At 37.5% G+C, this 14,852-nt stretch overlaps 1 protein-coding gene across 1 annotated transcript; it reads left to right on the forward strand.

Annotated features, from left to right (window-relative positions):
• The first annotated feature begins 7,388 nt into the window (after window positions 1-7,388).
• On the forward strand, window positions 7,389-11,470 carry LOC145822976 (7-deoxyloganetin glucosyltransferase-like). The gene is made up of 2 exons (XM_082921607.1): window positions 7,389-7,994; window positions 10,319-11,470. Exons 1-2 carry the CDS (start codon window positions 7,448-7,450, stop codon window positions 11,263-11,265), a joined length of 1,494 nt encoding a protein of 497 aa, XP_082777733.1. The 5' UTR covers window positions 7,389-7,447; the 3' UTR covers window positions 11,266-11,470.
• Window positions 11,471-14,852: the final 3,382 nt, after the last annotated feature.

Below are 14,852 nucleotides of genomic sequence, written 5' to 3' on the forward strand. Positions count from 1 at the left end.
TCTTCGTCATCATCATCTTTGTGACCATCTTCATCTTTCTCCATTGTCTGTGAGGGCTAGATACCATTACCATCTCTGCTCTGTCTTCTCCTCTGCCTAGAGTTCAGAATTGAGAGAGAGAGAGAGAGAGAGAGAGAGAGAGATGGGCGATGAGTCACAACGTTGAAGGAAGCGGTGAAGAGATCGCCGGCGGTGGGAGCAGATCTAGTTTTGGTACTTCAAAGTAGATTTGGTGGCCCTTGGTTCAGAATTGGTGATCGTCTCTTTGATCTTGTCTAACGTCGCCGATCCATTCTAGGGGAGAGAGAGAGAGAGATGGGGGTAGACGGCAGAGATTTGCGATGACGAAGAGAAGAGAGAGAAGTTCTCATCATGGGAAGGAGTTTGAACCGTCGCGGATCGAAGAGAGAGAAAAGATAGTGTGTGGGTCAATTTCTGACCACACTGCCAATCAAGCACTTAGCTGGAGAATACTGGCAGAATAGATTAAGTCCGAACGACCTGTCACAAAAAGAAGAGATTCCGGCGGTGGCTCGTCCACCCGGGGGCACTCCGACGATCAAGTCAGTAAAATATCTCCGAAAGATAACCAAAAGTGCTTAACTCATTAGACAGAGCATAAAAGACATACCTTAGACCCATGAGGGTGCCTCTCTTTTATAGCCAACACAAACCTAATCCCAATAGAAGCTTAACTTCAATGAATTTAGGATTACTGTTAATCTTGGACTCCTAGTAGGATTTGGATAAATTCTCTAAGAGTCTTATATTTACCCAAACTGAAGTCCTTTCTCATTCTAGAACTCTTATCCCTTATCCGCTTATCCCGGATTCCAGTATTTTCACAGATAGCCTCGGCCTAGCCGAGATGATCTCGGTGTCATGACCAGGACACGTGGCACCTCGGCTAGCACTTCGGTGACACCTCGGCCACGTGTTGTCATTCAAAAATTATGTCCCCACAACTGCCCCCTAGGTTCTATTACCTCGGCATCCTGAGGTGATGGAACCTATATCATTTTTTCCATTTAGCACGTCGGCTAAGCTCACTTCATCATCTATTGCCTAAGTCAGAACTCGTCGGCTCAATATGACCAAGACCTATAGTCTGCTTTCATCAATGCCTTAGAACCAACGACCAAGTTCATTCAAGTTTCTCATCTGAAACCGTCCTCCTAGCCGAGGTATTTGCTTCATTGAATCAAGAACTCCAAGAGTTCCAGCACGCGTATGAGCTGGCATGCACAGTATTTCAACCGTTTTTACCACGCGTCTTTCCCCTACTGGACCGTACCTGATACAAGCTATCAAGTCGCATCACTTTTGCGTACGCTGTCTGATAAGCACGTCGTCTAAAGCACCATAATTTTCATTTTGTCGCCATTTCATGCTTTTGATCAAAATCAACTCTCTCTTCGCCTTTTCACTTCTGCATCTTCGTTCTTGTTCAAACTTTCTCTCTCAAATCCTCCATTGCTGCTTTTGCGAAGCTTTGTGCAACCAGTTTCACTCTCTCCCTCCGGTGAGGCTTTCGTTGCACTTCTTTGCTTACTACCACCGTCTGACACCGATGTACTTCACACTGGCCTTTTTGTAATCCAAACAATCTTTCTTCAATGTTAGGCTGAAGTGTCTTCTTTCCTTTTCTGAATGCATTCTTTAATTTCTTCTTTCAACGTGGTTGTATGTGTCTTCTTTTTACTCTTGTATGATTCTATATTTAGAATAATTTGCATGTCTTCAAAATACACCTTAACTGTGCAATCTCCTCGGGGTGTAACACCTCGGTTGTACCCACTAATCGGTTTATCTCGGCCTCTGCTTAACACTTGAAAATATTATTTACAATATTTTCACAAGTGTATTTTACAACTCGACACTTCACTCTTAGCAAGACTTCTGTCTTCAAATTTCTTCCAAGTCATGGCAATATGGTAATCTCGGCAAGTATGTAGATATTTCTTTCAACATAACCTTGGCTTAACTTGTAAATTTTTCTCAAAATTTCAACAAGTGTTAAACTAATCTTCTTTTAACATAACCTCGGCTTACTTCAACTTGTAAACTTAAATTTCAATAAGCATTAAACGTGACCTCGGTGTAACTTCAACTTGTAAATTTAAATTTCAACAAGTGTTAAACATGACCTCGGTTTAACTTCAACTTGTAAATTTCAATTTCAACAGGTGTTAAACATGACATCGGTTTAACTTCAACTTGTAAATTTCAATTTCAACAAGTGTTAAACACACCCTCTATTTAACTTCAACTTGTAAATTTAAATTTCAACAAGTGTTAAACATGACATCGGTTTAACTTCAACTTGCAAATTTCAATTTCAACAAGTGTTAAACATGACATCGGTTTAACTTCAACTTGTAAATTTCAATTTCAATTTCAACAAGTGGTAAACATGACCTCGGTTTAACCTCAACTTGTAAATTTCAATTTCAACAAGTGTTAAACATAACCTCGGCTTGAAAATTCCAACTCCCAATCATCATTTTTTAACCCTTTGCCCCCTAATGTGAACTTAAGTTCCACTTGGATTCTCATTAGGCACATGGCTTTGACCTTGTCGCCGATGTAAGATTTGAACAAAGACTGGCTGAGGTTATTAACCTTGGTCTCTTTACTAAGGCACTTAGCTCCAATCTGTGTCTGATTTTGCCGATATGACAAGTCCAGGTTAACCCAACTTAGTTCAACTCTATTATATGCAAGTAAAGTTTCTACTCTGCCATATAATAAGTCTAAGTTATTCGTCATGTTTCAATTAGAAACATGGTCATAGGACTGGTCGGTCCTATCGCACAGATTTCAAAAATCAAGCTAGCACTTTATTATTGCTTCAGCAATTATGCCCCATTGCCGGCAACTTTTCTCAGGCTGAGGTCCCTAACTCTGAACTCTCTTGGGCTGACCTTCTTGTTGTAAGCCCCAGCAAGTTGTTGCTGGTATGCCCCAGCCAAATTGCTGTTCTATCGTATGTTGCAAGTGGATTTCAAAGCATTTTCATGCCTTTTTACATAGGTTTCAGCTTCCTTTTGCATGTAAGGCCAAAAGAATCCCTACGATATTGCTCTATGGGCAAGGGATCTGCCCCCTGCATGGCTTCCACATACTCTTTTGTGGACCTTATATAAAAATTCTTTAACTTAGGCCAAACTCTTCTCTCCTCGGACTTAATCATCTTGGGCGAGATCTTGTATTCTGGGATCTGGGATCTGCTCACTTGGGCTGAGCTCTTGTCTTCTTGTATCCAGTGTTATCTTGGCTTCGCTTCGGCGAACCATTTCTCTTCTCTTGTTTGGACGTCTTTGTCCCCGGCGTGTCCTCCTCGGCTCTGGCATACTTTTCTATCTTGGCCATCAGCTCCTCCATGCTTTTCGGCAATGTCTTTGCCAGTGATTTTCGAAGCAGGCAGTCACCTCTTGGTTGCATCCTGGTATTTGGTTGAATACCTCATAATACCTTTTGGCATAGGCCCTAAAGGTTTCATCCTGGCCGATCTTCAGGGCCATTAGGGCGTCCACCCTCAATGGCTGTAACTTGTTTGTCACGAACCTGGCCACAAACATCTCGGCCAGGCCTTCCCAGGTTTTCACAGTTCCTTTCGACAACTTGTGAAACCAGTTCGATGCAATTTCTCCGAAGGATGAGGAGAACACCTTGCAGAGCAATGGCTCGTTCCCGGTGTACAACGCCATCGAGTTCAGGTACAAGCCGACGTAAAAGTTGGGGTCCGACTTACCGTCGTACATCTGGAATCTCGGCATACTGAATCTCTTTGGAGCCTCAAATTTGTCCAATTCCACCGAGAATGGTGTTCTCGGCTTAACAGGTGAAGTTACCTTGGCATCGACATTCTGTTGTTTTCTCTTGAGGTAATCTCTCAAGTCTTCTTTGCTCCGCCCAGGAGCTCGGCTATCTCCCAAGTTCAGTTTTTTCGGCATACTACTCTCAGCTTCGTTGTGGGCCCTTTTAGACATTTCTCCATGAGTTGTGTCGAAGAACAGCTCCTGCCTTTGAACATGCCGATGTTCTCTGGGGTTTGCTTTTTTAGTGCGATGTGTCCTTCGTGACTTTTATCTCCTCGACTATCCTTGCCTGACCTCCATGGAAGTCCGATGAGAGTTTTTTTCGCTTCTAGTGTGCTGAGGGGCTGTTGGGATTGGTTTTTGCCTTCCCATCTAGGCATTGGCCGCTGGAATCGGCGTGTCCTACAGCAGGAATGGTGGCTGCATGTCGTTATTTTGCATTATAAAATTGACAACCGATTGTAGGTCTGCCAACTTGTTTGCCATCTCTTTCACTTCTTCATTCCTCCGCAGGCATCTATCTTTCCATACCTAGAGGTCGTTCTCGTTGTAGTATCCGTTTCGATATGGTTTCTTTGGCACGTCGCCCTCCTGGCCGACGTCTTTTTCTTCGTGATTCTTATCATGAGTCTCTTTGTTGTAATTGTTTTCTTCGATGTCAAGGTATACAGGTTTCCCACTCCCATTAGGAGTGTCGTCCCCAACCTTCTCTTTCTGTCCGTCGTTAGCCATCTATTCTTCTTTCGTTCCCATAGATGACGCCAAATTGTGCGGGTCAATTTCCGACCACACTGCCAATCAAGCACTCAGTTGGAGAACGCTGGCAGAATAGATTAAGCTCGAACGACCTGTCACAAAAAGAAGAGATTCCGGCGGTGGCTCGCCCACCCGGGGGCACTCCGATGATCAAGTCAGTAAAATATCTCCCAAAGATAACCAATAGTGCTTAACTCACTAGATAGAGCATAAAAGACATACCTTAGACCCATAAGGGTGCTTCTCTTTTATAGCCAACACAAACCTAATTTCAATAGAAGCCTAACTTCAATAGATTTAGGATTACTGTTAATCTTGGACTCCTAGTAGGATTTGGATAAACTCTCTAAGAGTCTTATCTTTACCCAAACTGAAATCATCTCTCATTCTAGGACTCTTGTCCCTTATCCGCTTATCTCAAATTTCGGTATCTTCGCAGATAACCTCGGCCTAGCCGAGATGATCTCGGCGTCATGACCAGGACACTTGGCACCTCGGCTGGCACTTCGGTGAGACGTCGGTCACGTGTTGTCATTCAAAAATTATGTCCCCACAGATAGATAGGGTTTGTAAAAGAAGAGATATAGAGAGAGAAGAAAGATTGAGTGATTGTTTGGAAATGACAAGAAGATGAAAGAGAGAAGAAGATGATTTTAGAAACATTTCTCAACTATTGGATTATATAAAGATCCAACGGTGATGGTATTGTCTTGGAATGTGTAACATGAGCTAAACGGCTTTATTTCAATCTTGAATTAAAAAAATGACTATAAATTCCAAACAGACAACACATCAACGACTATAAATTAAACGACAAAAAAAAGGACCTTGTTTTTATAAATAAAAATATCTTCAATTATATTTTTCTTTTTTATTTTTCATACAATCAGTATGAAAAGTTTATCAAAAACAAAAGAGAGAAAAATCGTTCACTACTAAAAACAAAATCATTAAAAACCTTATATTAAAATAACAATTACAAATTTAGAGGAAAAATTAGTTGAAATTTACAAAACATGTATACTATTGGAATGCCAATGTTATAATTTGACAAATTATTACTATTTATTATAAAATTATAATAATAATAATATTATTATAATAAATACCATTAGAGATGGTGGAAGCAATCTACACGAAGCAGCTGCTCAACAAACCGCAATCCCACCACATAATAGTCCTTAGAAGCCCAAGTATTGGATGTTTCGGTTGACTAGGTCAACCACCGATAATCCCATCCATACATTACGGCATTGCCTACGAAGGATTATTTTGGATGCAGTTTATAAATTATTATTTTTTATTTATTATAAAAGATGTTTAAAAAAATTAAATTATGATATAATCTAAATAAGTTAATAATTTTATTTTTTTTTAAATATTACAAAAAAAGATAAAAAATTTGATATAGTCAAAAAATAATTTCATATTTTATGTGGCATTGGTCTAAATCAATCAAAGTCATTTATTTGTGTGAACATGATTTGGACTATGTCAATGCCTTTTTACACCCACTTCCAGTTTAAAAAATCAGTCTAATTTTTAGACTAAGGTAGTTTGAATTTTAACTTATTTTAAGGCCTGATTTGGTATGTTGTGAATAATTTAAAAAGTCAAAAAATTATTTAAAAAAATTAAAAAGTTATCACTATTTATTAAAAAAATAATAATTTTATACAAAAATTATTGCAACACATTCGGCCGTCCACAGACTTTTGAAATGAACTTTATGGAAAAATTGCACAGGATCGGTTCACAAATAACAAGGTCTTATTCGACTCATGGAGCCCATCATGGGTCCCGTTTTGATAATCGGAACCGTGTAATGTGTAGGACTCATCGAGTACTATACGTCTATAAAAAATCACGTTGATCGGGTATTGCTAACTACATGATCAAATCAGTTTTGTATAAAAAATGAATGGTGTTATAGTTAACGGTTGAAAAAAAACTAATCCGATCAGATAGTTATCGATATCCGATCAACGTAATTTTTTACAAGCATATAGTACTCGACGAGTTCTACACATTGACGATTCAGATTATCAAAATGGGACCCGTGATGGCCCTTACGGGCCGAACAGCACCGTCCAATGCAATGTTCAAAAAGTACACAACCATTTCTTATGTCAGACTTCTCTGCCAGACAGGTACCCTCCCAAACTTCTCCTAAACACTTTCTTATACAATTTTTTAATACATATTTTTTTTTGTAAAAAATAAAAAGTTAACCCAAATATTCATATTTTTTTCCTTAACTTTTTTTATTTAAAAAGACAAAAAGTACACTTATTTAGGATACCCCAAACAACCCTTAAATGACTCAAATTTTGGTTTGTCGATTGACCGGTCGGTCATTCAGAAAAAAAGTTAATAGTCGCAATCAATAAGATGATAATTGTAGTAGACAATTATTACACCGATCATCCGAATAATCTATCGACAAACACAAATTCAGATTATCCGAACAAGTTTCAATTGAAGCTACTACTCCCTCCGTCCCAAAATAATGGTCTCTTTTGGGAAATCCAACTTTTTTTGGTAGTACAATTATTGCATTTGAAAAAAGTTGATTTTCCAAAATTATCCTTTTGATAGTACATTTTTTGGGAATATCAATGCATAATTGTACTTTTTATGTTGTTTATTAATTTAAAAGAAGGGTAAAATAGGAAATTTATATTATTTTTGTACTTGATTTTTGAAGAGGGACTAATATTTTGGGACAATAAAAAATGAAATAAAGAACTAATATTTTGGGACGGAGTGAGTAATAATTATTAAAAATAAAAATACCTTAATATAAATTCTGCGGAAGAGTTCTTTTTTTGACGAGCAAGTTTTAACATTGATATACGGAGGAGAGAGAGATGAGTTCCCAGGCGAAACAAAAAACACCGAACCCGAACCCATGCACTCCTCATGCGGTGTGCATGCCATACCCAGCACAAGGCCACATCAACCCAATGCTAAAACTAGCAAAGCTACTCCACCACAAGGGCTTCCACATCACCTTCGTCAACACCGAATTCAACCACCGCCGCCTCCTCAAATCCCAGGGCCCCCACTCCCTCTCCGGCACCGCCTCCTTCCGCTTCGAAACCATCCCCGACGGCCTCCCTGGGTCCGAGGCCGACGCCACTCAGGACATCCCGGCACTCTGTCACTCCATTATGCACAACTTTATTGATCCCTTCAGAGTCTTACTCGACAAACTCAACGACGAGGCTGCTGCATCGTCGGAGGTAACTCCGGTGACATGCGTAGTTTCTGATGGGGCAATGAGCTGCTTTACTCTGAAAGTGGCTGAAGAAATGGGCATACCTGCTGTTATTTTCTTCCCTACTAGTGCTACTGGCTTAATGGGCCATGTTGCATTTCCCAAACTCATGGAAAAGGGTCTTGCTCCACTCAAAGGTTCGTGTGCTGAAATTTGTTTTTATTATAGAATTTTTTATATGGAATTATGAGTTTTGTCCACAATTTTTGGTTATGGCTTATATTATTGGCCCTGTTTGATTCTTGGAGATAGAAGTTTGAATTGGAGTTTATTGGCCCTGTTCGGTCGAGTCCAGATCTCTTCCTTGAGCCCCTCCTTCATTCCCTCCTTGCAGGGGCTTACGAGTCCACTTTGAGGTCCAGTTTTGATAATCCGAACCGTTCATATTTTTAGATTTATTCAGTATATTACACCTGTAAAAAATCAAGTTGATCGGATATCAGAAAGTATGCGTTCAGAAAATTGGGACTACAAACTATTTTTTAATAAGCAGTTTTCCGAACACATACTTTATGATATTCGATCAACTTGATTTTTTACAGGTATGATATACTGAATAAATCTAAAAATATGAACAGTTCGGATTATCAAAATTGAGCTTCAAAGTGGGCCCAAAGGCCCTGCAAAGAGGAAATGAAGGACCGAAATGAAGGGGAGGATCCCAATTCTGTTCGGATACTCTGTCCCGGATCCCAGTCCCATTTCTCTGTCCCATTACTGTGATGTTAACGCGTGTCCATCAATAAAACCTATTATGACACCGTTAACGCTCTATAGCCCCTCTGTCCTTTTCTTCTTCGCAAGAGTCCATCAACAGCCTCATCGGCATGGTGATCTCCTGCAATGACTACACTACATAATACGCTTTCATTCCTTAGAAATTTAATCGTCACAATCATTAACATCACACCAGATTAGTTCCCATCATGACAACAAGAACCCAAAATTTCCAATTATAATCGGAACATTTAAGAGATAAATTTAATGTTATTTCAGTTTTCTAAATTCAGTTTTTCAAAAATTGAATTTTTTATTTTTTGTATTTTTTTTAGTGAATATTTTTAAAATTTGAAGCATTTTTTCTACTTTTTAGATGTACCTTACTTAGATATATTTAAAAAGTAAAATATTTGTGAAAAAAATATTTCAAAGAATTAATAAATACAGAAAAATACAAAAAATATATTCAATTTTCGTATTTTTTTTTTATATTTGGTATTTAGAGAATTTTTTTAAAGATTTTTTTTTACGAAAATTATACTTTTTATGTGTGTTTATGTTAGGTGTGCCTAAAAATTAAAAAAATTACTTAAAATATTTAAAACATTCAATAAAAACAAAAAAAAAATACATAAATTAGAATTTTTGAAAAGTATTTTTAGAAAATCCAAACCAACCAAAGTGATTCTAGTCTTTTTTTTTTTTTTTTTCTGCTGTAAATAAACATCGGACTGAAGAAGAAGAGAAATTTTTGATTGGGTTGGGCTATGCAAAATAACAGAGTAGCTCTGCAATTTATTACTCAATTTTTATATATATATATATAGAAAAAGGAAGAAGATAGTGGGTTGCCGTTTGAGTCGACAAATATAAATAGATCTTGTGGAAGCAGCCGCTGTGCAGCAAGTTGATCTCGTCAACTTGTATACACCAAGGGCTCATTTGAATGGGCAGATTAGTGTAGGATAGAATTATTATTAATTCATGTTAGTAATAATTCATGCCACTAACATTTCATTGTTTGGTTGTAAATTTTATTATTTGAATTGGATTCTAACGACCATTCTATTGGATAAAAATAATTTTTAATCTTACAATTAATAACACAAAACATACCCATAATTAAGATTATATGTTTTTATATCTATTGCAAAACAAGCATGAATAAGAGAAAATTATGTATCTCACTCATTTAGCTAGATAACCAATCCTATAAGATGATGGCAGATATGTAATTATAGGGTTTACTTACCATTTCTTATGTATTAAGATTCGAACACTCAGACACATATTCAGACCCTCTTGCATGATGGCAGATATGCAATTATGGTGTTTACTTACCATTTCACATGCATTAGGGTTTGAACTCGTACACTTATTCAGACCTTATTGCATGATGACTGATATGTAATTATGGGGTTTACTTACCATTTTTCATGTATAGGGTTTGAACACTCAGACACATATTCGGACCCTCTTGCATGATGCCAGATATGTAATTATGGTGTTTATTTACCACTTCTCATGCATTAGGATTCGAACATTCGGACACATATTCGGACCCTCTTGCATGATGGCAGATATGTAATCCCATAAATTATTAATCTCATAAATTATTAATCTCCTCACAATTAAACCTGCAAATCAAACAGGCCCAAGTGTATTGTAGCATGAGTATTCGTTTATGCATAGTATTTTCCTAATTGTAATCTTTTTCTTCATATTTTTCTTCAAAGTGCAGATGAAAGTTATTTAACCAACGGTTACCTAGACACTGTGATAGACTGGATACCAGGCATGAATGGCATACGATTAAAGGATCTCCCAAGCTTCATTCGAGCCACTGAACTTAATGTCATGATTCATTTCGTTTTGGAAGCAATTGACAAAGCCCACGAAGCTTCGGCCATCATTTTCAATACCTTCGACGCTTTAGAACATGACGTTTTAGAAGCACTGTCAACAATGTACCCACCCATATACCCCATTGGCCCTTTTCAGCTTCTCCTCGACCAATTCCCACAAAATCACTTGAATTCCATTGGATCAAGCCTATGGAAAGAAGAAACTGAGTGCCTTTCATGGCTTGACTCGAAACAACCCAATTCAGTTATTTACGTCAACTTTGGTAGCATCACTGTTATGACACACCTACAATTGATTGAATTCGCCTGGGGACTCGCTAATAGCAACCAAACATTCTTATGGGTCATTAGGCCTGATCTGGTTGTTGGTGACTCAGTGATTCTTCCACCGGATTTTGTGAGTGAGACCAAAGAAAGGAGTCTATTAGCAAGTTGGTGCCCTCAAGAACAAGTCCTCAATCACCCATCAGTTGGAGGTTTCTTGACACACTGTGGATGGAATTCGACTCTTGAAAGTATTTGTAGTGGGGTCCCTATGTTGTGTTGGCCATTTTTTGCCGAGCAACAGACAAATTGTTGGTCATGTTGCAGCCAATGGGGTGTAGGGATGGAGATAAATAGCGATGTTAAGAGAGAGGAAGTTGAGAGAATGGTGAGAGAGTTGATGGGTGGAGAGAGAGGGAAAGAGATGAGGAGAAAGGTCATGGAGTGGAAGAAGTTGGGTGAAGAGGCCACAGCTTGTTCTGTTGGGTCATCTTACTTGAATTTTGAGAAATTGGTCGGGGGTGTGCTCATGTCTACTGGTTCAAACCAAAGTAGTTAGTGTGTGTGCCAATTTTCATCTTCCAGGCAATTTTCGAAATAAGTAGTTTCTTTTTATTTTGATTTTTTATTTATTGTTTGCAATAATCATGTGCAAGTATGTCAATGCCAGGGGGTTTGGGGAAGGGCTTGTACTTTGTTTCGACGTTGGATCTCATAATTGTATTGTATGTTTTTTTAATAAAGAAGTTGTTCTTCATGTTAAAGTTTTTTCTTTTGTAATTTTTATTTTCTGTTTTTGTCATTAAATAATGATATAAATAATTGTAATTTTTTCTTTAGTCCAAATAAGCTTTCGTCCAATCCAAATGAGTAGTGTTACGGATCATTAAAAAAAATTATGAAATACTTCAAGAAGGTTTTTTTATCATTCGATTAGTGCATGGTATTTTTTGTATATGTAATCCAATAGTAGAGAATTTTCATGAAACATTTTATGATATTTTTTTTATGATTCCTAACATTATTCAACCCAAATTGCCGGAACCTCTTTCTTGTCAAAATTAATTATAACTTAACACATGATTGAGTGAATTTTACCTTTTAATTATAACCATCTATCAATGTCAATATTATAATTTCCACGCAACTTTCAGGTCATCATAGTGAAGTTGGAATCTATACATGATGAATAAGTGATAATATGTTATTAATTAGAGATACCACATTGTTAAAATGAAATTTTTTTCTCCCCGACACGGTTACATTATGTGCTATTGATGTCAACCACAATTTATGTAGCAGAAGTTCCAGAGCACACAAAATAAATTAGGGGAATTTGTAAATCACTTGGAAGACCAAAAATTATGAAGTGATTGAAAAGTTTATAATTTCAATTATTAAAGTAGATACATTTTATCATTGATTTAAAATTTATCTTGAAAATATGGGCTGAATTGTAATTTCACCAATATTATGCAATGTCACAAACACAAAAACAATATGTACAACAAATGACAACTCAAAATGTAATATGTAGGACCAACTAATTTGATAAGTTGGAGATACATACATATATATATATATATATATATATATATTGTACGGGGAGCAAATATTCCGGCAAGCCCGTATTCCTTTCTTCCGAGCTCCGTCGATGTCCAATCACCTGCGAGCAAGTAATGGTGAGCTACCCGGCGGTGTGTGGCCGGAAAAACCCTCCGACGGTCAAGTTAGCACACACCTTAGGATGGATAGAGAGAAGGGAGAGAGTGTTTGAGTGTAAGAAGTCCTTACAGAGATGTTTGTGTGTTGCGTATGGGGGGCGCAGACATGCTTATATACCTTCTGAGCCCCATATCCACTCCCAGTCATCTCCTGACACGTGGCTTTGCTATCCCATCTGTCAGCATAAACCATGCCATTCATCACCTAACCTCAACTGCCTGTCATCACAGCTGGAGCTCGGCAGCCGAGCTGCCCTATCCGTTGTTGTGCCATGCCGTGCTCCATACCCTAGCACTTCACTGGCCAAGACTGAGGAGGACCGGGCTAGGCGGCATCTCGGCAAAGCCTAGCCCGAGGTGCCTCCTGGGGTCGGCCTTTCTGCCGATCAGACAACTCCCTCGGATGTCCGCGCCTTCCCGGGCGCCGGTCACTCGGCCTATCTGGCTTCGGCCATCCTCGGACCGAGCATCCTGGTCCGACCGAGCACTGCCTTGCCGAGCAGTTTCTGTCCGGTCCGGGGTGGCACACAGCCCGAACTCTGCCCGGCCCAAGTTCTGGCAGCCCTTCTCTGGGCGAACAGTCGATCATCCCGGCCCAATGCACTGCTGGGCTTTCAACCTGCTCGGTCAATATCTCGGCCCAACTCCAGATCATAAATCACCCTCTCATATATATATACAGCGCTGCTTCAGACCCCCAGTGACGTGACGCGCTGCCATTCGCTGAAAAATAAAAAATAAAAACAAAATTTTTTTTTGGGCCAATCATGCGCTGACACACACGACCCCCAATGACCCCCACTGGGGGTCTTAGGCATTTTTCTATATATATATATATATATATATGATGGTTAGGTGAAAATATGTTAACCACACCATATATAGCTCTAATGAATTTTTTTTCTCCCCGACATGGTACTTCATGTGATATTGATGTCAACCACAATTTACGTAGTAGAAGTAAGCTGACCACACAAAATAAATTAGGAAAAATTGTTAATCAGTTGAAAGACTTGAATTTTTTTACACAGTGATGGAAAAGTTCATAATTTCAATTATTGAAGTTGATAAAGTTTATCATTGATTTGAAATTTATTTTGAAAATATAGGCGGAATTGCAATTTCTCCAATAATAAGGGTGAAGTGTACATTAATATTCTCATTGACATTGTGAATGTACATGTTTGAAGTTTCAGATTGTAAGGGATTTGTACTTATGCTAGATGGATTTGATATTTTGCTTGTATTTAATATGTTACTACTTTTGAATTAAGTTTATATTTTGGATGCTTTGCATAAGTGGTTTAATTTATTTTATTTTATTTGATTGCGTGTATGTTTAGAAATGATGCACAAGAAAAGTACGTTTGGGTTTGGATTATTTTTTCTAGGTTTATGAACCAAACAGGAAAATTATAAAAAACATAAATAATGAATTTTTTGTGACAAGTTTTCAGTTATTAATTTACTTTTGGTGACAATTTGATTTGGTTGCTAAAAATTTATATAAAATAGGATATAGATTTTTAGCAATCAAAAACTTGATTGGTGCCAAAAGATTTGACATTCAGCAACCAATTTGCTTCAACATTAAAAGATATTTTGGTGACGCGTTTATATGTCACTAAAACCTAACATGAGCATCTGCTTAAGGCTACTTTTAGTTACTAAATGTTAATTTATGACAACGAAATTTTTAGTGTTTGACGACTAAAATATTTGGTCATTGATTCTTTCATAAAGTGACCATAGTTTATTTGGTCGCCGAATCATTTACTGACATGGATTTAGTGATCATTTTATTTTTTTGGCGTTGTTGACACTTTCAATGACAAAAATTATACTTTTGGTGATTAACATGAACACCGCTAAAAGTGTTTTTTTCCCTTGTAGTGCGGAAACAAGTGGGTCCGTTGTAACAAAAAGCCTTATCATAGTTTCAAAATTTCATATTTAATTTCTTGATTTTATTAATTTTAAAGAATTAAACAAAATTCTATTAGGTAATTATTTCATGATTTATGGCTTTCAAAAAAGAGAATATACTAATCTATTTTAAATTTCAATTAAAAAAAGAACACTTTTATGGTAATTTCCATAATTTACAATTTTAATTTCCTATTATTCCATATTTATGTATACTATACATTATGTACCTATACATTATATACCTATATATAGTATAGATGTAATCATTCAAAAAAAAAAAATAATAATAAAAAACAAAAAAATAAGCACACATGGTTGTGGAGAAGTGGTTTGGAAATACTCTTTGGATCTTGTAGGATGCTCGTGATCCTCAGCTAGTCACCTGAAAAGAAATGAACACTTCGAGCGGGAGTGCCGGAATTAGTACTTCGACGGATAAGTCAGTGTATACTCCCTTGGTTGTTTATATCTCAAGTTAAACTTACTTGTTTTC

This window comes from Camellia sinensis, chromosome 3 (genome assembly GCF_055761805.1).
Source record: "Camellia sinensis isolate YWXY chromosome 3, ASM5576180v1, whole genome shotgun sequence".
Classification (NCBI taxonomy): domain Eukaryota; kingdom Viridiplantae; phylum Streptophyta; class Magnoliopsida; order Ericales; family Theaceae; genus Camellia; species Camellia sinensis.